Source organism: Megalops cyprinoides, chromosome 10, assembly GCF_013368585.1.
Source record: "Megalops cyprinoides isolate fMegCyp1 chromosome 10, fMegCyp1.pri, whole genome shotgun sequence".
In the NCBI taxonomy this organism is placed as follows: domain Eukaryota; kingdom Metazoa; phylum Chordata; class Actinopteri; order Elopiformes; family Megalopidae; genus Megalops; species Megalops cyprinoides.
Window position 1 is genome coordinate 20,049,359 of NC_050592.1, and position 20,503 is coordinate 20,069,861.

Consider the following 20,503-nt stretch of genomic DNA (forward strand, 5'->3'; position numbering starts at 1 on the left):
CCCTGGCCACTACATCAAATGCCGTCTGGGGGCCCTCAGGGGCATTGGCAAAGACCACAGGGCTATAAGCTTCCTGCTATTGCTGTATCTTGGGTTTTGACTGTCAAAACTGACTGTCACAGGCTGGTGGGGGGGGGGGGGGGCAACTTGTGCAAAAGCATGAGGACTCTTTGTTTATAAGTGGCATTGCTCTTGCCCAGCTAAGTTGGCACCAGGTCTTGCTCCTGCTCTTCCTCGTCCTCGTCCTCGTCGTTCTTGTCCTCATCCTGTGGGTTGGGGTAGACGACCAGAAATGTAGAGGTGAGGAAGCCAAGGAAAGAGCCCACAGAGGCCACCACGGGAATGACCCTCACGGTGCCCACCGCGTCCACCACTGCTCCCAGTGCTGAGGCCACCAGGATCTGGGAGATGTACACCTGGCAGGTGAGGATGGCGCAGTCTATGCCAAACCCTCGCTTGGAGTTCCCAGGACTGTGATGAATGTACTGTGTGACAATCAATCAGTCAATCAGTCAAACAGCAAACAGCCAATCATCACACAATAAGATTACAAACAATAGGAGCATTGACTCAATAGCAAACGTGGGATACCAAGATCGCATAATTTCAAGCCTTATGCACAGTTGTATGTTCCTTTCTACTCAAAACAACAAGCCACATTTCAATTACTGGTTCCCATCTACTGTTTCAATGCTGGTATCCCCAGAACATTTTTTCGCAATGGTAAAAAGTCTAAAAATATTTTACAAACACCTGCATCCACCAACGAAAGTGTTATTTTTACTTAAAGTGTGGATTTAATCTGAAACTGGAAAACATTTTGTGAGACTCAGACTTGAATGAACTAAACTATCAGAAAAGCCAGGTGGCGCTGCTACGACCACCTGCTTTTGAAGGCAGCGCCTTACCTCATCCAGGTCATGGTACTGGCCTAAAAGGGCGTACGGGCAGTAGGAGATGCTCATGGAGATGACCCCCATGGTGCTAATCATCACCATGGCAACGTAGACATTGGGGAAGATGGCCATGGTGGCCGTGCCAACTGAGAAGCCCAGCGTGCCCAGGATATAGATGATCTTGATGCTGAGATCGTAATGGTCCAAGTACTTCTGAAGTAAAGCTGCAAGCCAACAGTTTGAAGTCACCAAGAGACAGACATTCACTCCTCTTACCCGCCACCCCAAAGGACGCTCACACAGGTCAGTACTGGATTTTACCACTAGGCGCTGCTGTTTGGGGTAATCTCAATTTCCACTTGCTGTAAATGATTTAATCTGGTGTTTCATTTAACAAGTGGTTTAAAACAGGGAACTCAAAGTCAGTTCGCTGATGGCTGGCATGTATGGTAGTTTTTGTTGCAACTTATTCCCCAGATATTATTACCCCAATCAGGCAATTAGCAGTATACGTCTACATCTCTAAAAACACAATAAACTGAAGTACTTCCAGTATAACCATAAAATGGCATGTGTCATTTACAAAAGTAAATAAAACAAAATAAATTAAGAATCGATCAGGCTAATCAAGCAATATAGAGGAGAGGGTGGAGCAAAAAAAATCAGCAAGAGACTGACAGACTGAAGTCAGGCACAGCACCAGTGTTTTGTGTGTGTGTGTGTGAGTGTGTGTGTGTGTGTAAGAGTACATGGTCGCACACCTGAGCAGATGGCTGCAGTGGCAGCGTAGATAACCAGCCCCCAGCAGCCCATTTGCACCCCTCTTTGGTAGTCCTGCTGGGCAGTGGAGTTTTCTACAGCCTACAGCAAGAAGAAAAGTCCACCTCAATTCTGTGACTAAAGCATTAACAGCTGAATTAATGGAGAAGACAAGCTCTCAGAATCAGATTAACCTGAGGATCTATCCGTTCCAGTCACAATTTTTGCCCTTTTAGAGACTACTGTGCTAGGAGAATGAAGTGACGTGTAACTCATTCTAAATACATAATCATGGCATGCAAAAGATACATTTTTTGGAAACTTCTCTCCTGTACAGGATACAACAGTCTGAAAGATAATCAGCAAGCTTCACTTTCGTAGTAAAGGCACAACATTTCTCGATAGCTTGATTGAAAGACCAGTTTGCGCACTTACCGTGGGGCTGCCCCCATAGATGACCTGGCCCATGAAGTCGGTGTAGAAGACGGCCTGGGCGATGATGGAGAACCAGGTGAGCAGGTGGCATATGCAGAGGCGCAGCAGCTGGGGCGGCATCTTCAGCATGGAGAGCCAGAGCAGGCGCACCGTGGTCTCCGTCTCGCCCTCCTCGCTCTCCTCGTCGTCCTTGAGCGGGTGGGCGTCCACGCCCCGCCGCTTACGCCCGCGGGCGCGCTGCTGCTGCTCCTGCTGCTGCTTGAAGTGGCGGCGCTGCATCTCGTAGATGTCGCCCATGCTGCGCGAGGGCTTGATGGTCGCGGCGCTGTAGGTCTGCCGGCGGCGGCAATGGCGGTAGCCGATGCGGCCGGGGTAGACGAAGGTGAAGGAGGGCTGGCGGTAGAAGGAGTGGTGGCGCCGGCGGCGGACCAACGCCCCGCACGGCCTCGCGCCGGCCCGCGGCGGCCCGACCGCCAGGGCCATCTCTCCGTTGGGCTGTCCGCCGAACGGCCGGGTGCCGGGCCGCGGCTCCTCCCCCTTGCGGGGCTCTTGCTGCCTGGCGGCGTGGAGGGTGAGGAGGGGGCGCAGGGCCTCCGGGCCGCCCACGCTGCTGCTCCTCCGGGGAGGGGTCCCGGCAGCGGAGGGCGGGGCGTCCTGGAAGAGAGAGGGCTCGATCTCGCTCAGGAAGAGGGGCTCCTGGTCCAGCTCCAGCACCGGCGTGGTGTTGGGCATGGCCAACATGGAGTCACTCTTGCTCCTCACTAGGTCCACGGCCAGGAAGCCGCTGCTGTCCTGCTGAAACGGGGAGCCAGGCGGCTGCTCAGCGATCGTGTCCTGCTGCGGGGACGAGGGCGAAGCGGAGGAAGAGGCGTCGGCCTCATCCTCCAGACTGCCCTGCAGTGAGCAGTACCTCTGCTCCTTGATGCTGAACAGGTGCAGTCCCACAGAGACGACAAACAGGATGGAGGCGAAGAAGAAGAGAACCTGCTCCTGAGACCTGAAGGCTTTTCCTAGCAGCGTGTTGGTCCAGTCCAGGCCCCCCAACATGTATCCCACTGCTCCTCCAAGCCCTGTGCACACACACACATAATGCACAAACACACATTTATTCACATATATACACAGGCACACACACTCAGATGCACAATGCACATATTTGCACACACATTAATGCACACAAACACACACACTTAATGCACATTACAGCATATTACAGGGGTGTAAGGAATAATGAAACAAGGAAATATATAGTTTCTGGTAATATTCTGTATAAAAGGGGTACTTCAAAGGCCCAATTAGCGATGATTCAGGGATAGTCAGTTAATTTCACAAAAAGTAAGTACTCCTGTGTCTTTTGAAGTTCACAAATCAAGTTATTTTAGTTTTATGAAGCTCAAAAAGAAACATTTGGAGGCATAAACATCTGAAAAGTAAACAAAACAAGGGGATACTCTGTCAACCTTGCAAATTAGATTCTTCAAGGTTTTGGAAATATTTGAAAATATGGGATATTTTGGAAGCCAGCGGGCAATTGGTATGTGAAATGCAATCCCACTGTATGATACCATCTGCAGCCGGGGAGTGCCGGAAGCAGGGCAAAATGTGTGTGGATGCACTGTACAGACTGTAGAGGTATAATAAATCTTGGAATCCTTCCTATAAAGGAGTGACAACAATGTATGTTTACAATACATTTCAGCGGAAGCATGTGGTCAGCCCCATTTCTTATTTCTGAAAACACACTTGAGTCTACACACAGGGTTTTTATTTCTTCACATGACACATTTTGAAGCATTTTAAACACATATATCTCTAATGTTCTGCAAAGGAGCACCCTCATACCGGCTGCAAAGGCGTGGATGTTGAGAGCCATGTCCTGTTCATCAGTGCTGGCTACGTCCAGCAGGTAGGCCCTGATTGGCCCCTCGGCAGCATCGGCGCAGAAGTCCAGCACCACCACGCCCAGCACCGTCAGCACGATACCAATAGGCTGGCTGCCCGGCACGTCCCCAATGGCCAGACCTGAAACCCAGTGAGACACAACACTTCCTCCTCGATAACTGGGGACCCAAGAGACCTTTCAGCTGTGATAATGTGTTTATTCAGCAATCTTTAACTTTCAACTTGAGGTAATTATAGCTGTTATAACAACTCATATATATATATATATATATACACACACACACACACACACACACACATGACTTTAACACTTTAACATGTGACACTAGCCTGTAAGTTAACAGGGACAGCATGTGTCATAAGGCAGAGAGAGCATATATTGGGATATATCATCTACAGACATTTTGCACATTATTATTTTTGAGCTGAGCAATCATACAAATCCTGGACAGGTTTACGGACTGGATACATTTTATGATTGGCTCTTTGACCGCACATGGTGCTCCTTCTCACCTATGAGGGAACCATTGAGGAAGAGCGCCACACCCAGCAGCACGCCCACACAGAGTACCAGTATGAAAGGCCGGCGCCGCCCCCATTTCAGAGTGCAGCGATCGCTGGCTGAGCCAATCAGGGGGGTGAAAATCAGGCCCAGGATGGGGCTCAGGAACCACGTCAGGCTGTAGTACTGCTCTGGAAGACCTGGGGGTGGCCAACGACAAACAGGGCTCAGCTACTTCACACACCCAGCGAAGACCTTTCACTCCAGCCTATCCTTCACATAGTTCATCCTCATTCATACACATCACTTGCAAGCTAAGCTAAAGGGAGGAACCCCAGAATGAGTTTTGCCACCATATGTTGTCAGAAAATCATTGATTTGAGATGCTGCGTAATACCTACTATGCAGAGTAAGGCCATACACTAAATCCTGGAGGGAAAAATACTACAACTCTGTGATTAACAGCATGCAAAAGCTCCACCCCATTATACCAGCAGCCCTGGAGCTGAATTTGCCAACCCTGCTGCACAGCAAACATTAAACTCAAACATGTTCCTTTGGTGTACAGAGCCAACATAGCTGTGAGTGGAGTGAAAAGGCTCCTATGCATTAGAGGAGACTGAAGGAGATTCTTGTTTTCCTTTTTCAACATACATGAAATTGACCATTTGACCTTATTATTTGATCATTATATCTAAAGTAATGCACTAATAACATAAGACACTGTAAATGCTAGTCTTCATCACCCCATGACCTTTAATTTTCACAAATGCCCGAATAAACAATAATCCTCGTTTCAGATTATTCCTGTTGTGTGGTTTGTCACCTGTGGGGTATTTCATATTATCCTGTAATGTTTTCCTAAGCATCAGTTTTGCATGGTCTAAAACCTTTTCCCCTGTTGCCCACACAAAACAGTACTGTCTCTGTTTTAATCTCAGATAAATAGTTTCTTCATAGTTCATTGCTTCATTTTTCCTGCAGGCGATTTGGTCTCGGAGTTCTTGAACAAGATAAACAAAACATCCTTTAAGATAATACATTTTATCTCTACCAAATGATGAGGGAAACCATTTAATGCTAACATGCGTACAATAATATGACAATCAAAGTTTTGATGAGAAGAACCTGAATATCCAAGTTGCTTGACTGATCCAACCTCACACAAAATCAGAGAAATCTGAATACACTACTCTAGCATCAGTTATTAATGCTCTTACATGCTTCAGTCCTAATCAAGTTTTCATTTATCCCAAACACTGATCCACTTAATCATGTACATTTATGAACTGCTACACTGTACGTTATGGTGGTCAGCTGATGGATGTGGAGTTAAGTGAAGTTATGTCTATGTTTCTATAAATTTTGATGTATTTACAAACAGTAGCTTAATGAAAGCTCTGGAGGATACTGTATACACCCAGCCAGTGCCATGATTAGTGAGGAAATCAACATGGAGAAAATTAAATGGATTTAACCTGGACAGCTACATTAGGCTAAACTGGAAAATAATCACATCTGTACCTTTATTCTTTGTGAAGAAGACTTTACCATCTTATTATGTAGTTACTGCTGTAGGCACTGCTGTTATACCCTTGGGCAAAGTACTATTGGTAACCTATGTCGCTCTGGATAAGTGTCTACTAAATGACAATCATATAAAGTAAAACAATTCTATGTGGTATCAAAGGGAAATCAGAATCAAGACATGCTTTATGGCCCTTTCATGCCATATCAACAATGCCATAGATTAGGCAATTTCTTTGCTGTCCTCACAGTCCAGCTCATCACCACACAATGTTCAGGATAATGAATTTGCAGTACCTGCTGTTAAGCTATAAAACTTTCCACTGTTACATAATATTACCCTTTGAGTCATAAATTGTCTATCTACCTGTTTCAGCATGTTTGTCATTTATTCACACCCAGTTTCTCTGCAGGTAACAACATGCTGAGGCAAAAAAAAAAAAACTGCAAACACTCAAATATTATGTTCAGTGCCCCCTCTAGCCTCTAGATACCAAGAAATATTCTCTCACTTTTCAAACGGTAGACCTGTTTTTCCAAAACCATTTGTCAAATCACTCAGAAACAGACTTAAAATTACAATTGTTTATGCCATTGATATATCTTACATTAATATCTCAAAAACTGTGTGAGGTATTGTACGAAGTGGAACTCTGCTGAACACAAATAGACACCCTAAAATTCCACCAATTTGTAAACCTGTACAGGCGCCCCTCTACAAAAAACAGCTCCCGTGTGGCCACACCAGCTGATAATTTTGTGTTCAACTCCCTCTCAAATTCTACACAACAGGAAAACGAGAAGCCAGAAATGTGCCGACTCACACGTTCCCATCATACCTACCAAACTTTGTAGACACCCATTGTCCCTTTTTTGTATTAGAGGCGAACACTCCTGAAAATGGCCGCTTTCTTGCTGATGCTGCAAATAGTTAACATTTCTGGCTTCCTTTCTGATGGGGCAAGCCTGCGTTACAGCATGACAGACTGTCCATTATTTCACCACAGTGTTAGGTATATGTTCAGCCCAGATCAGGCTACAATGCCAGAGCTGCCTTGTGAGGTTTTTACATATGGTGGCCTAATGGATTGGGCACACTCAATCATTTTTGAGGGCGATATCTCCAACATGTCCACATTTTACAAGCCTCAAAGACAGGTGGAAGTAAATGCATACTGACAGTGATGAGAGAGTGAAGCATCACAAATTGAATGCTGCTATCAATGATGAACTGATCTGAACCATTCATATTGTTCAGCTATGTGGAGAAATGTCTTTTGATTGGTTCATTCAAGTGAGTGATTGATAGTAAAGTTCACAAGGCCTCATTTTCCCATCTATCTATATTACGTAATGACTCCTATTCAGCTTTAAGAGACTGTTAAGAACTGTATCAACCCTATATCCCCTTTGGTTATGAAATACTCTGGACACAGAGGAAGCATAAAAGTGCCTACTTAAATATAACAATAATGATCACCAAAAACACACTCCTTTGCTTCTGGCTCCTGCAGTTGTTAATGCCATAATAACACAGCACAAGATACACAGACATCTCACTGGGAGGTACGTCCTGTGAAAGTAAGTTGACTCTGGAGGACACTCTAGTACTTCCTTCCTTCTGTGCAAAATTGGTGCAATCCACAACATAAGTTCTGTTTATGCAAGAACAGATTACTTCAACAAAAATCTATGCCTATCTGGAGCAAAAAGAAAATATGTAGTACCCAATATTGGTAGGTTACTCATTTAAACCTGCCTGTAGCAATTTCTTCTCTTTTGCCTTCTACATCCCCTAACACGTACCAATGGACAAACCAATGATTTCACCCAAAAATTATCAAGAGTTAAAGGTCTTCTTCAACACTGAAATCACACTGCATTTGTAAAAATAACAGGAAAGTTGATGCGTGATGGCTCCTCAGGGAGCCATGCTCGGCCCCTGATTCGGGCCTACCTATCTGCAGCAGCACTGGCGTGACCAGAGCTGTCTCCATGGCGTAGCAGAACTCGCGCCCAAACATGACGGCTCCGTGCATGACCCATTTCCGCATGGGGATCCGGTTGACGGAGCCCTCGCTCACCGATCCATCCGGGCTCTCTGGCTCCTTAACCGGGACCACCACCACGTCCCGCGCTGGAACTGGAACCAGGTCCGAGCCAGCACTCTGGGGGGCCATGGTTGCCGGCATGTGCACGAGAGCTGGAGAGAACACTCTGTTCCCAGGGAAAGGAAAAACAAGAAGAGCAACGATCCCTCCTCGCTGGCGTCCACCGCTGTGGTTATCTTCCCCTGTCCTGGTGATCAGAGATCCTCCAGAGACCGCGCAAGGCACAGATACATTCCTCCGTCAGCGGTCTGTTCTCTTTACGGTCTGTTAAAGTGAGTGAACATCCATATCAGTGGCCATTGAGTTAACACAAGGGTCATGATTTCTGTGGAGGACACGCTGAAGTGGGCGGTGAGGGGTACACAGACGAGAACTCCTCCGTAGAGCCCCATGAAGCGCCTGACTCATCAACCACCGCCCAAAGAGAGAGAGAAAGAGAGAGATAAAGAGAGGATTTAGCCGGGTTCCACACAAGGTCAGATAGCTTTCACACAGGGCATTTGTGAAACTCCCCTGTTAGAAAACATACTGCATTTAAAATGATGTTACAGATCAAATATACTATTCTACACCAGTGATATATGTTGCACCAGATCTCTCATCTTGTCTTTGCACAGAACTGAGCAGCACACCCCTCTTTATCCAGAGTGACTGACACAGCTTATAGCTTACACATGACCCATTTACATAACTGGACATTTACTGAAGCTGTTCAGAGCAAATACCCTCTTCAAAGCTACCACAGCAGTGCTCTGCCTAGGACTCGATCCTTCAGCATCCTGGTTATTAGATATAACCATTGCTGTATGCTCCCTAGTTAATTTGAGAACCTCCACACTCAAAACGCAGCTCACCATTTCCAGCTGGACTCATGGGGTCTGGATGAACGCTAGATATGTTTGTGTGTCCTTCAAATAAAATGCCTTCTTTTGCCATTTCAAGTTGGCTGAACTGTTGTAAAGTTTGCAGTGCTCTTAATAAGGAAGCACTACTGGCATTGCAGCCTGTACACAAAGAGACTGATGAGGTCTGTAGGATAAAATGGACAATTCTCTTACCGGGTCGATATTTATCACTCCTGAAGGGCTGTTTGGCCTATATGCAGTTTTTCCTACAATTACAGCTAAAAACACGAGGACAGACAATTTTTTTGAATCCCTGGGTAAAACAGTGAACCATAATAAGAAATTCCTTTAGGCCATACACTTCCCCAGGGATGTACCCTTTGAACATGTTAATGTGCGTCTAACAACTGAGCCTCAGGAATACTGAAGATTTAACAAGGCTGTCTTTCTATATTTGCATTTTGGCACACATCACCAGCTTTTCCCAGGCAGAAGCAAGCTCAACCATGACTATAAACAGAGGCATGAGCTATGTAGCACTCATTCTGACAAGTGTTTACTATGGCTTTTCAATCCTTCAAACCTCTCTGAAATACATGCACTAAGAATATGATTCTAGATCATTTCATAGTCCTCATGGTAATAATTTGCCCATAACATTATCAAAATGTTATCTTAATTCATCCAATCCAGTCTTCTAAAAGTGGACTAGGCCTATGGCAAATCTAAACTGCACCAGAAGAAACCACAAACTATTTGGGGCTATGTATCAAAAATGTGATAGTTCAGAAAGATTATATTACATCATGTATATATCAAATTATGTCCCGCAGGACAGACAACAGAATTTTACATATCCATAAGTCACTCTGGATAAGAGTGTCTGCTGAATGACAATAAATGTAAATACTAAAACCACATCAATTTTCATTAACACATATTAATAAGAAATAGCTAAAGGGCAGATTATGCACAAACATAAGTAAAACCCTTTGAAGTATTAAGTAAGTAAAAGAAATTCTATATGCATTCACAAGTACATGTCTATGACAGTGATATTTACTGTAAGCCTCAAACAGAAACATTTGTTAAACAATGTTAAATTTTCACACACAGTGAAAAGGATAGAAAAAAATATTCGAGTACAATGCTGAACTTCCAGCACCAACCGCAAAACACTTTTAAAAATTAACAGACTTACAAGCAAGGGCATACCATTTCCAATAAAAAAAAATATCTCACATGAATTCAGGCCAATTTCAGATCAAGCTGGAAATGGTGACCGAGGACCTGCATGGGTGTATTGCATTCCTCAAGTGGGTGACACACAGAAATAAGGAAACTGACCTTGTAACCAGAAGGCTGTGGGTTAGGGTCCTGGGCAGGTCGCTGCTGCTGTATCTCTGAGACAGGTATTCACCTGAATTGCTCTTAGAGATCCAATCGTATTAGGCTACATAACTTGGGGAAGCTCATGCTGAAAAACCACAACACACACTGAACTGATAAGCAGATTTAACTCCATCATCAGTTACTCCTGTTCAGTACAGACTCCACAGAGGTGTTTCAATTGGGAGAACAGTCATGTGCAGTCAAGGTAAATGTGACTGCCGTTGTGCAAAGCTGGTCCTCTTCAAGCTCAGTGTTACAGAAATGGCCAAAGAAACACCATTCCCTGCTCTGCCCAACAAGAATGAACATGCTTGCAAATTCCATACTGAGATTGAATAGGGAGAATGAGTCCCGGCTAATGTGCCTGAGGTGGAAGAGACACGGTGTTCTTTCCCTCAGACCCTGGTAGGCCAGGAAACCACTGCACGGCACAGGAAAAATAAAACTACTCCCTCTCAAAATGGGCTGCGTACAATATCTTCAGGACCCCCTGATCAGGAAGTGTCTTTTTACATGTATTTCTACCATTAAAAATATGAGTTACTCTGCAGAGCAAACATATTTTTTCTTAAGATTTTATACTTACAACACAGAAGCTGGAGTCCACATGATTTCTCAGCTGACCTCTAAGGTTGTTGACTACTACTAAATCTACTTAACCTTGGTCATAAACTGGAATATCACTGTCCTTTAAAAATGGAGGACTGACATATTCAAATGTAAAAGAAAAGCCACAGAAAGTACCCTAAGCTGCCTTTTATTATTCTTCACTCTACCTTCGCAGATCTAACCTGTAGGCTATCATATTACCAACTGCACTCACACCTTTCATTCAAAGACACAAGCTAACACTACCCATCTAAAAATACAGGCTATGTTATAAGACCAACTGCAAAACTGCACCATTGCTGTACATCTAAATACCACAACACCCCTCAAAGTTTCAGATTAGATAAGGAGACATGGTATATGTACTATAAAAGACAAGTATTTAATGTTTAAATTAGCCATAAAACAGGCAAGTGTCCCCACCCTTGCCCCCTAGTTGATATGTTAATTACACCTTTGTGAAAAGTGCCCAGAGGGCTCTAAGTCATCATCATTTGTGAACTTCTGCCTTCACACAGACTACCAGGCACTTTTTACAGTTACACAACTATGGGGTAGAACAGCATTATACCCCATACTATATTTAATATATTTGCCACATATATCAATAAGATATCCCTCCCTATCCTTAAAATTATAATAACAATCTATCATATCGTAGTACAATTAGAGTAACTGAAATATTATACCAACTGCTTCAGACTACTCTCCATATCTGTGCATTTTAACAGAAATTAAATTAATAACAGCCTATATTCTAAAGTGGTACATGTTTGAGTGGCAGTAAATGTTCACATTTAAGAAGAATTCTTATAATGCAGCTTTTCCACGTGTCATCTTTAAACAAGCTGCTCAAAAGAGAGCTTACCTGGTGCCCGCCTGCAGAGGTATCACAAATGACTGCTGACTCCACACACAAGAGAAAAGAAAATACGCAAACCAAGACTTGAAGCTCACAGCAAAAAACAGAGTAAAACAAAACACAACACAACACAAGAGAAGGGAAAGTTCCCCAGCTACACCTCAAACGGCTGTAATCCAAAGGAAACGCAATTTGCATGCCTGACTTTTTACCAACAGTTTGGACGCCACTGGCACAAACGTCAAGCTGGGACGAATCGGGTCATCCTCACGGTTTTGGAATGTCAGGAAGAGTTTTTTAGTGGACGATCCCGTCAATGCCTCACACCCCCTCAGAGCTCCACCCCCTGTAGAGGAGAGGGGGTTCAGCTCCCCGTCCCTGCATATTTCCTGGTGGGGCGGAGCCTGGATGAATGTGCTCCAAGGCAGGGCAGGAGTGAATATACACGTGCTTTCTCTGCTCAGTTTGTAGCTTTACTCAAAATTCTGACACAACAGATTGCCAGGTCCTTTGGAACAGAATGGTAACCTCTGCTAATTTAAAAATAAGTGTGCCATCTCCATTCTGATAATTATACAAATGTCAGTAGAATTCAGACAGATTTCTGTACACCTAAATGAAGCCATTTATGATTTATCCAGAGTTGAAAACGGCATCCCACAAAATCTGGTCTTGGTCCTTTACTATTTTCATTACACATGCTGCCACTTGGAGACATCAGCCGTTCACATGAAATATATTTTCACCACTATGCCAAAGATAAACAATTAGGCAATGTGTCAATGAGCCCCAATGGAGACATAAAGAACTCTAGACTAGAAGCATTTCTTTAAGCAATGAAACACTGGATGGCATCCAATTTCCTGCTTTGGAATTCACACAAAATGGAAATGGCATTTTCCAAGGCATTCATTGCTCTCATTTCCCAATGAATTTTGATGGATGCCTTTGTTTATTTGTCTTCATGTATTACTATCCCTCTTTGTTTACTTTTCCATGGTTTTCCAAAGTCTCTCAGCCACCATTTCCTGGGGTCAGCAGACAGTTTTCCAGCCTTTCCCCAGAGCTGCACTCTGTCCACCATTGTCAAAATTCTAGTGCAGAATTGTCATTTAGAATGACTGATTGACTTGATCCCAATGACTGATCCCATATTGAAGCATGCTTGTAACAAATTGTTTATGATGTGCACAGTTTTAGTATTGTGTCCAGACCAGAATTTACACTCTCAAACAACATTGCAATGGGTTCATGGGCTGGTGGACAAGTACAAACTGGATCCCAAGTCATGCGAAAAAAGGAAGCCCAAATGGTGATCATATAAGGACACTGTGTGGCAACAGTGGGGGCATCATTTTCTAAAATTTTAATTCTATTTTTAAAAGGGTTTGCAATTTCTTTTAAAGCCAGCAAATAACATTCCTTGGTGTGTAAGAGATGTACACATATAATACACATAATCTAATGAAAACAGTACGTACAACTTCTGCTGATATTGTGGATCCCATACAGATAATCATCTGCTAAAAGCGATGCTGGCCATCCTAATTAATCCTTTGTGAAATAAGTACAGGGCCGTTGTTAATTCGCTAAACCCAAGTGTGTGTATTCATACTGGTGTAAATTAAGCGGAGGTTGATTACAGTGCAAATGGGGACATAGACACACCATCATGACTGACGTGTACATAGCCTGAGGTGAGCAATTCCATTCCCGGATGTGTCCTTAGACTTTGTTGTTGGCTGGCTTTTGTTGTGCCTCAGTTCTTAACTGCTGAATTGAAACCATTATTTGAAGAAAAGTTCACATCACCCCTCGTTGTGTGTTAATAGCCAACTAAACTGAAAGTGTAAAACCAGAACGTTATAATACGGATCACGAGTGCCCTCTGGTGATTACATATATTGCTGTCCAGCAAAGACATTGGACAGAGGGGTTTCCATCGACTCTAATCTGGCTGTACAGACATTACACTCACTAAATCCAAAGTCCAAAGAAGAGTCAGCAGTCCAAAGAACAAAGGTTACTGTCTTTGCGTGGAAGATGTTCCGCGCATCAAAACTAGGACAAAACATGAATCTAGCCAATTTAACATAATGGTATTCTAACAGTGATTTGCTGACTGGTTGAAGTCGACATGCCAAAATACGTATGTTAATTTCTTTTTTAATCTAGTCGAGATTATTTACTGGCGTTTACAATGCTGTGGTTTCTTTGGAATCATATTCAAGGGAAAGCAATTTTACACTCTGGATTTTGTCCGCCTTGATGAAGACGTCTAGATCTAGTTAACTGACAACCAACATTGTACTCTGAAATGTACGACCAGGCTGCCACAATCTGATGTCTGTCTTAACTAGAATGAAAAACAAGGACAAACACGTTGCTAGCTACCTAGCTATCGTTAGCGTTACTGTGGTCATTTGCGTCGCTGATCACGACTAGCTAACGACCTAGCCAGCTGACGCTAACTTCCTTGGTCATTAAGTCACAGCCAGAGCCTTGCATACACAGGTAACGGTAGCTAGCTAACTTACGTTAGCTAACAGTTAGCCACAGGATTTGGCACTGCTAACGTTAAAACGTCCAATCAAATGTTTTGGCGATTAAAAACGGCCAATATGCCTTATTAACAAGGTCTTTGTTTTATTCTTATTTTAACGTAGTCCCGTTTTACGAACCACGTTGTCAGACGTGTCACTGAAAGTCTAGTTTGTTAACGTTAACTAGCTAACGTTACTCTGTCCACTGGAAAGCTTGCTTATGCTAAGCAATGTCTCTCAATGGTTTTTGTAACTTACTTTTCACTCGTTACATATAATGTCTTTACATGCTGTACAAAACATTAAGGCGCCACTTTGATGAAACATTCCTTTTCAGCATTCACACTCGAGTCCTCTTCTCAGAGCATTGCCAGTCTAGTAAACGTTAGACTAACGTCACCTATGTTAAATATGCTACCAAAGTGTCTTTCTACACTACTCTGCTACCCGTTACCACTTGCTAGTAATATTTCTAATGTGTTTTTTTAGACTTTACTAACTCGGAGCAAGTTCACGGGGAAAAGCTCGATAGTCTTTATTGGGTGGCAGTTACACATCAGCCAATAGGGTGTTGAGTACCACCTCCAAGAGAAGTGTTTTTCTACTTCCCATTTTAAATCCATGATGATAGAACTTTCCTAAAGTACATATTTGTGTTTCCTTCCTTGTTTCTTTTATTTCTTTATTGCCAACGTAATAAATAAAACGATGTAATTCGCACGAGGATGTGAAATAAAGCAGTCGGGTCGAGAAAACTTCATGATAAGTCTTTTTAAAAGAAAGGGATAGCGCAGTTATTCTGAAACGGTTGTTTGCGATTTCGATCCAACACTTTTGTGCAAAAATCGAAGAAAACGCGTCCCGGGTAATATACAAACGAACTGCAAAGGGGCAAAAAGTATATAAGAAAATGACGCGACTTTTGAAAAGGTCTTACCAGCATCCTAGTTTTGCCAGCTAGGTTTTCCTTTTTGTTTCCACTAGTTTCCTTTGACTGGGTGGGTGATGCCTTTCAGAAATACTTTTTTTTCAGTGACATCAGATTTACTGGTCCAGTTGTATGCATAAAATGGAATTTTGTCATTTTTACACTCTGTAAAAAAAAATCTGTGTCGTTTTTTCAGGTGCAGATGTAATTTGAATTCACAAGGCACTGTTCTGGCCCCTCCTCATAACTCGTACTGTGCCAGGCTTACTTCCTTACTTTACTCACAATTCGGTCGACAGCATTTTGCAAAACGGATGTTTTCCCCATACACGCTTTGCAGGTCTTTCTGGCACAGGACAAGCCCTGGCATTATGGCTATTTCCACACCTCCCCATGTTCTTCTTTTGTGTTGTTTTTTTTTTTAATGATTTCATTTTGGCACTTTCTTTTCACACGGCCCCACTGTTTAAAGGATGCACATCAATTTTGCTGTTTCATTGCAGTTCTCCGGCTTTGAGCAGCTTTTCACAAGCTGATAGCTTATTAAGATATAAATCTAGTTCTTGCTGCGAGCTTCCTCTGAGATGATTTGGGCACACCATAGGGTTTTGGTGTTCATTGCTGGTGTCCATGCTGTATGTCTCTCAAAAATGGTTATCAGTGAGGTTTGTTTCATCTTTTCTGATTGAACAGAAGAAATATGCCTCTCAAATTTGCATTGCTTTGGGCTAAAACCAACTTCAAACAAATAGTTTTCTCCATGAACTGTTGCAGTTGTCCTGCAAATCTACATGCAGTAAGGTGGATCCTTGTGATTTCTTTTCTTGCACACTGTGACCTTTGGTGAAATAGATACAGAATCTTTGTATATTCTCTCATTTTCAAATTTCTTGCCAACTGCATGGCCAGTCAAGGTTTCGACTTCAGATTTCCCTTTGAGATGAAAAAGAAACAAATTGCAGACAGCATGAATGAGGGCAAAGTCACATAGTTTAAAACAGTGTTGTTTTTAATATGATATATCCAGGTGCAGTTGTTATGGAGGTGAATTGCCATTTCATATGAAGCTTTCAAAACATTTCTACGGTGGGCTCCATCAATGAACTCTTTGAAGACATATGTAGACACGTGATAAAGTTGTGTCTGGAGTTTTGGTCATGCTTCTTAGCCCCTTGTTGGATTCCCTCAATGTGGCCCATTTGACCTTTACATTACATTACCTTACACACATTTAGCAGATGTTCTCATCCAGAGCGACTTCCAGCACAATAGAACATAAGTGTATCCATTCAAGTTAAATGAGTAACAGTCTCAGACCAAGCTAACAACACTCCCAAACCAATGAGTATGAGCATAACACCATTCAAGCCCTACCAGAAGTTAACTTGTGCATGCATATTAATCTCAGTTAAGCGTGTTTTGTAGTGTGTATATTAAGGTTCCCAAACTAAAGTTTACCTGTATCAATTACTTTATTTATGATAGCCCTATTTCTGAAATTGAGTATACATACCAGAACTGTGGTACGTAACTGTTTTTTGCATGGGTCTGTGGTATCAATCCATGAGTAAGGAAAAGCAACATAAATCAAATGTAGTTGAATTACTGTGTATCAGGGAGAGGGATTGTTTTCACCTCAGACACAGTTGTCTGCCCTTTGGAGGCTGCCTCCCTCAACTGTTTTCTGAACTATGAAAGGACTGACAAGAGGTTTAACATGTTATTGTGTTTGTCAAATGTTTTAAAATGACTGCTTTTGTCCCCTGATTGTTTTATAAATTATTTCTAAGATATTTCAATATCACTTCTGATATTTCGTAATAGCTGTCCTATTCTTGATATCTGTCATTGTTCTCTGTAATGTCAGTAAATTACCTCTTGGGGGTGTCAGGGCACTGTATACCACTAAGAGGCACTGTTGTCCAAGTAACAATGGTGTTGAAAATTCAGAATTTCTCAAACTTCTACAGGTGATTTCTCAGACCTGTGTAGAATTTCTCAGACATGTACACCTTGTGAACCTTATGGTTGTGGTTACTAAGAGGAGTGTTTTTTGTATTAATAAGGAAACACAGCATCATTTTGCGACACTGCTGTTTCCAAATTCTTTTCAAATTCCTTGGATAATGCATCACTCCATTGATGGAGCGCTAAATGACAATGGGACAATTTGGGTGTGACATGAGAGCTGTCAAAATTTACACACGTACAGACTGCCATCAGTATATGTGTGAAATAGGCACATCTGAACTAAGCAGCTGGTGACATTAATGGCGTTCATTAGAGTAAGTGGAGATGGATGTTAACGAACAGGTTGGGAATGGCCATTTTCCGCACTGACGTTAGGAGGTGGTGTGTGATGTGCCTGTCTACTTGACGCAGCAGTAAAATGTCCTGGATGATTCAGACTCCTCCCTGCACTCCCCCTCCCCCCACTACTCCTGGCTGCTGAGCGGGTTAAGCGTCCCTCACAGTGTCCCAGATTACCCAATTAGGGTCAAGGCCCTTCTGCTGCCACTCCGCCTCCTCCTCAATCCTTCTCTCTCTCTCTCAGTAACACAAACACTCTCTCTCTTGTTCTCTGTCTGTCAAGCCTGCCACATCCGATAGATAGGTCTATTGGACATATACATTATATATGCAATTGTTAAAAAAAAAAAAAACTAATGGGATACGCCAATTATTTACTCAAACTCATGCCAGGGAAATTAATGTGTCCTGTAAATACAATATTGCTGGTGTTGACAATGCCATGAATTTTAACACAGTGTTAAAAATCTCTCCAGGTGATGAAAGTTTTGATGCTTCATTAGCTAGTTAATGTGGGGATTAAGCTATATGTGAATAATAAGATAATAAGATCCTGTACATAAACTGATTTAGTGATTGAGTGACTGATTGAGTTTATTGGCTAAAAGTGCTGAAACGCTCCAATGCAGCTTGCAACATCATTCAAGCCCAGAGGGGTTGTTTTGTTTGATAAGCCTCTTTATGTATTAGTTTATTGAATGCATGGGCTACAAGTGCTGAAACACCCTACTGAAGCTTGCAACATCATTTATAATGCCCACAAGGTTTGTTTTGTTTCATAAGCCTATTTATGTATTAGTTTAATTTATCTTAATATGTACCACAGTTTCACAAATGGCTGGGTTCTCCACGTACAACAAACATTTTCTATAAAGAAATATAAGAAAAACTATTATATTCTGATAAAGTTTAGTAAAGGTGTACTATGGAATTCTGCCAACTGAAAGAGTGACATGATGCAAATTGGCCTATTTTGGCATTAATGTTGGAACTGAAAAGTAATGCGCCAGATATTAATACAATCTGATGCAACAAGGCCTTTATTCATGTGGTAGTGAAACTTTTTTAATGTAGAAGAGGACTACATAGGCAAATGCTTGTGTGTTAGGGGAGGCCCTGTTCCTATGCTTGAGAACAAAATGTTTTTGCCTTCACACTCTCAGTGTGTAGGCTTCCATGGCAAAGCTTCTGTTATTTGCCTTGCAAGGTAAAAACTTGCAGGAGTCTGAGCATGTTGTTTAACTCATACGCTGGATAACAGAAGCAGATCAGCCAGACAAATTTATGAATCCTTTTTCAGTAATGGATGACTGAATCGCTTTACAATAATGATGAAATTATTGAGCTAGGCTTCATATTTGAGCATTTTGGCAAAGTAGTAGACCAACAATATATACATAAAAATATGTGAGCAAACCCTGTACACTTCTTTCAAAATGACTTTTTTTGTAAGAGATATTAACTTTACAAAGATTTAGCTTTATGATCAGATTGGAAACAAATATTTCATTGAATTTCACAAATTCAATTCATTATATATTGTTAATGCCACTATTGTTATTAGCTGGTCTCACAGCTATTACCACGACTAGTATTATCAGGCCTAGTTGTAATATAAATGAGTAAAACGATCATTGTTAACTATTTTCAGTTAAAATGTATTCAGTTCTTCTCTTCATGTAATGACAATCTTGCAACAGGCTATTGATGGTGGAAATGTGTGGTAGCGTATTCACAGAGAACTTCACTCCTGGCTTGAACGAGGCTCCCTAATGGTCCAAATATCTGTCAATCATAGCATAAGCTTTCCTTGGTTCATCAGCCTGTTGCTAGCTCCTTCTCCAGTGTACTTCAAGGGTTGGAATCGTAACTGTGTGATGCACTGTGCTTGAAAAAGGCCTCTTCTAACATGTTGCATTAGCGGACTTATTTTCAAGTGCTGAGAAACGAAAAGAAAATCGTGCCCGGGCTGAACTGCGGGACAGAACTGAGACACCGAGGAACGTCTAGCGGTAATTCAGAACAAAAGTGTGCAAGGTTTTTATTAGTTCGCAAATAGTGTGCATAGGAATAATACATACAGTATTCGCAAGGATTCCACAAAGAGTCGAGAGACGGGAGAAGGTAGCAGCAACGGGAGCGAGAAAGGAGCAAGAACTGCCTGCCGAGCGAAAGAGATCTGCTTTTGTGTTCCTGCCATCACGCATTTGTTAAAGGAACAATGAGTAACATTTGGATTATCTGGACTTGTGGAGTTGTGGCATTACTTACGGGGGAGAGGGTGAGTTTTGAAAGCAAGTTATGTCTTCTTTTCCCAACAAAGTTAGGTTTAAGGAACTATGTGATTGTTCGTCCACAATGCGAACTATTGGTATCGTGAACGTTTTTATGCAACACATTTGTGCTATCTATATGCAACCCTTTCGCAGGTCGACAGACTAGAGCTAATGTCATTGTGCTTGTTGAACAGATTCTAAATAGATGCGATAGCCAAGAGATACAAGTTCCCACTTGCCTTGAATGGACTTGACTTATGGATGAATTACAGAGCTCTAGAAAAACTCCTTTAATTTTGTCAGACCGCGATTTTGTGGAGTCACAGAAATAGACTATTTTCAAGCAATGTTTATGTAGCCTACATTGTTGCAGACGCATATATTTGCACTGGGAAATGTTACTTTTACATATAATAAAGCGGTATGGTGAAACTTTTCCTATTTAACTATTACAGTTACAGTATATAAAACGGTAATTATCTGTCCTTTACATTTAGACTCTGCTAGGTGTTTGGCTTTATCCATTTTTCGCATGTACAATGTTCAAAAGTAAACTAAACGTCCGAAAATTTTACCTACAACACTATCCGTATTTACATCAGCTGG

The 20,503-nt window shown here is 42.2% G+C and overlaps 2 protein-coding genes across 8 annotated transcripts in view; one reads left to right on the forward strand and one right to left on the reverse strand.

The window, feature by feature from the left end:
* Positions 1 to 15,388, reverse strand: LOC118784300 (solute carrier family 45 member 4-like). 6 transcript variants are annotated; one of them, XM_036538477.1, is made up of 9 exons: positions 11,847 to 12,087; positions 10,325 to 10,407; positions 7,979 to 8,531; positions 4,506 to 4,694; positions 3,933 to 4,112; positions 2,091 to 3,160; positions 1,658 to 1,757; positions 909 to 1,120; positions 1 to 485 (listed from the first exon to the last, which is right to left on the reverse strand). In XM_036538477.1, the coding sequence occupies exons 3-9, from the start codon at positions 8,211 to 8,213 to the stop codon at positions 201 to 203; spliced, it is 2,271 nt and encodes a 756-aa protein (XP_036394370.1). In that variant the 5' UTR covers positions 8,214 to 8,531; positions 10,325 to 10,407; positions 11,847 to 12,087; the 3' UTR covers positions 1 to 200. The 6 variants fall into 6 exon arrangements, with proteins under 6 accessions (XP_036394370.1, XP_036394369.1, XP_036394372.1 ...); XM_036538476.1 differs by having other exon boundaries at positions 10,325 to 10,454; XM_036538479.1 differs by lacking the exons at positions 10,325 to 10,407; positions 11,847 to 12,087 and adding an exon at positions 15,321 to 15,388.
* LOC118784302 (syndecan-2-like) overlaps positions 13,924 to 20,503 on the forward strand; it is a 23,694-nt gene continuing 17,114 nt past the window's right edge. Inside the window, exon 1 of one of the 2 annotated variants that reach the window (XM_036538484.1) lies at positions 13,924 to 13,989. In XM_036538484.1, the coding sequence (XP_036394377.1) occupies positions 13,978 to 13,989 (12 nt within the window). In that variant the 5' untranslated portion in view covers positions 13,924 to 13,977. Of the gene's footprint in view, positions 13,990 to 19,459; positions 19,903 to 20,503 lie in introns of those variants that run through there. The other variant, XM_036538483.1, reaches the window with a different exon arrangement.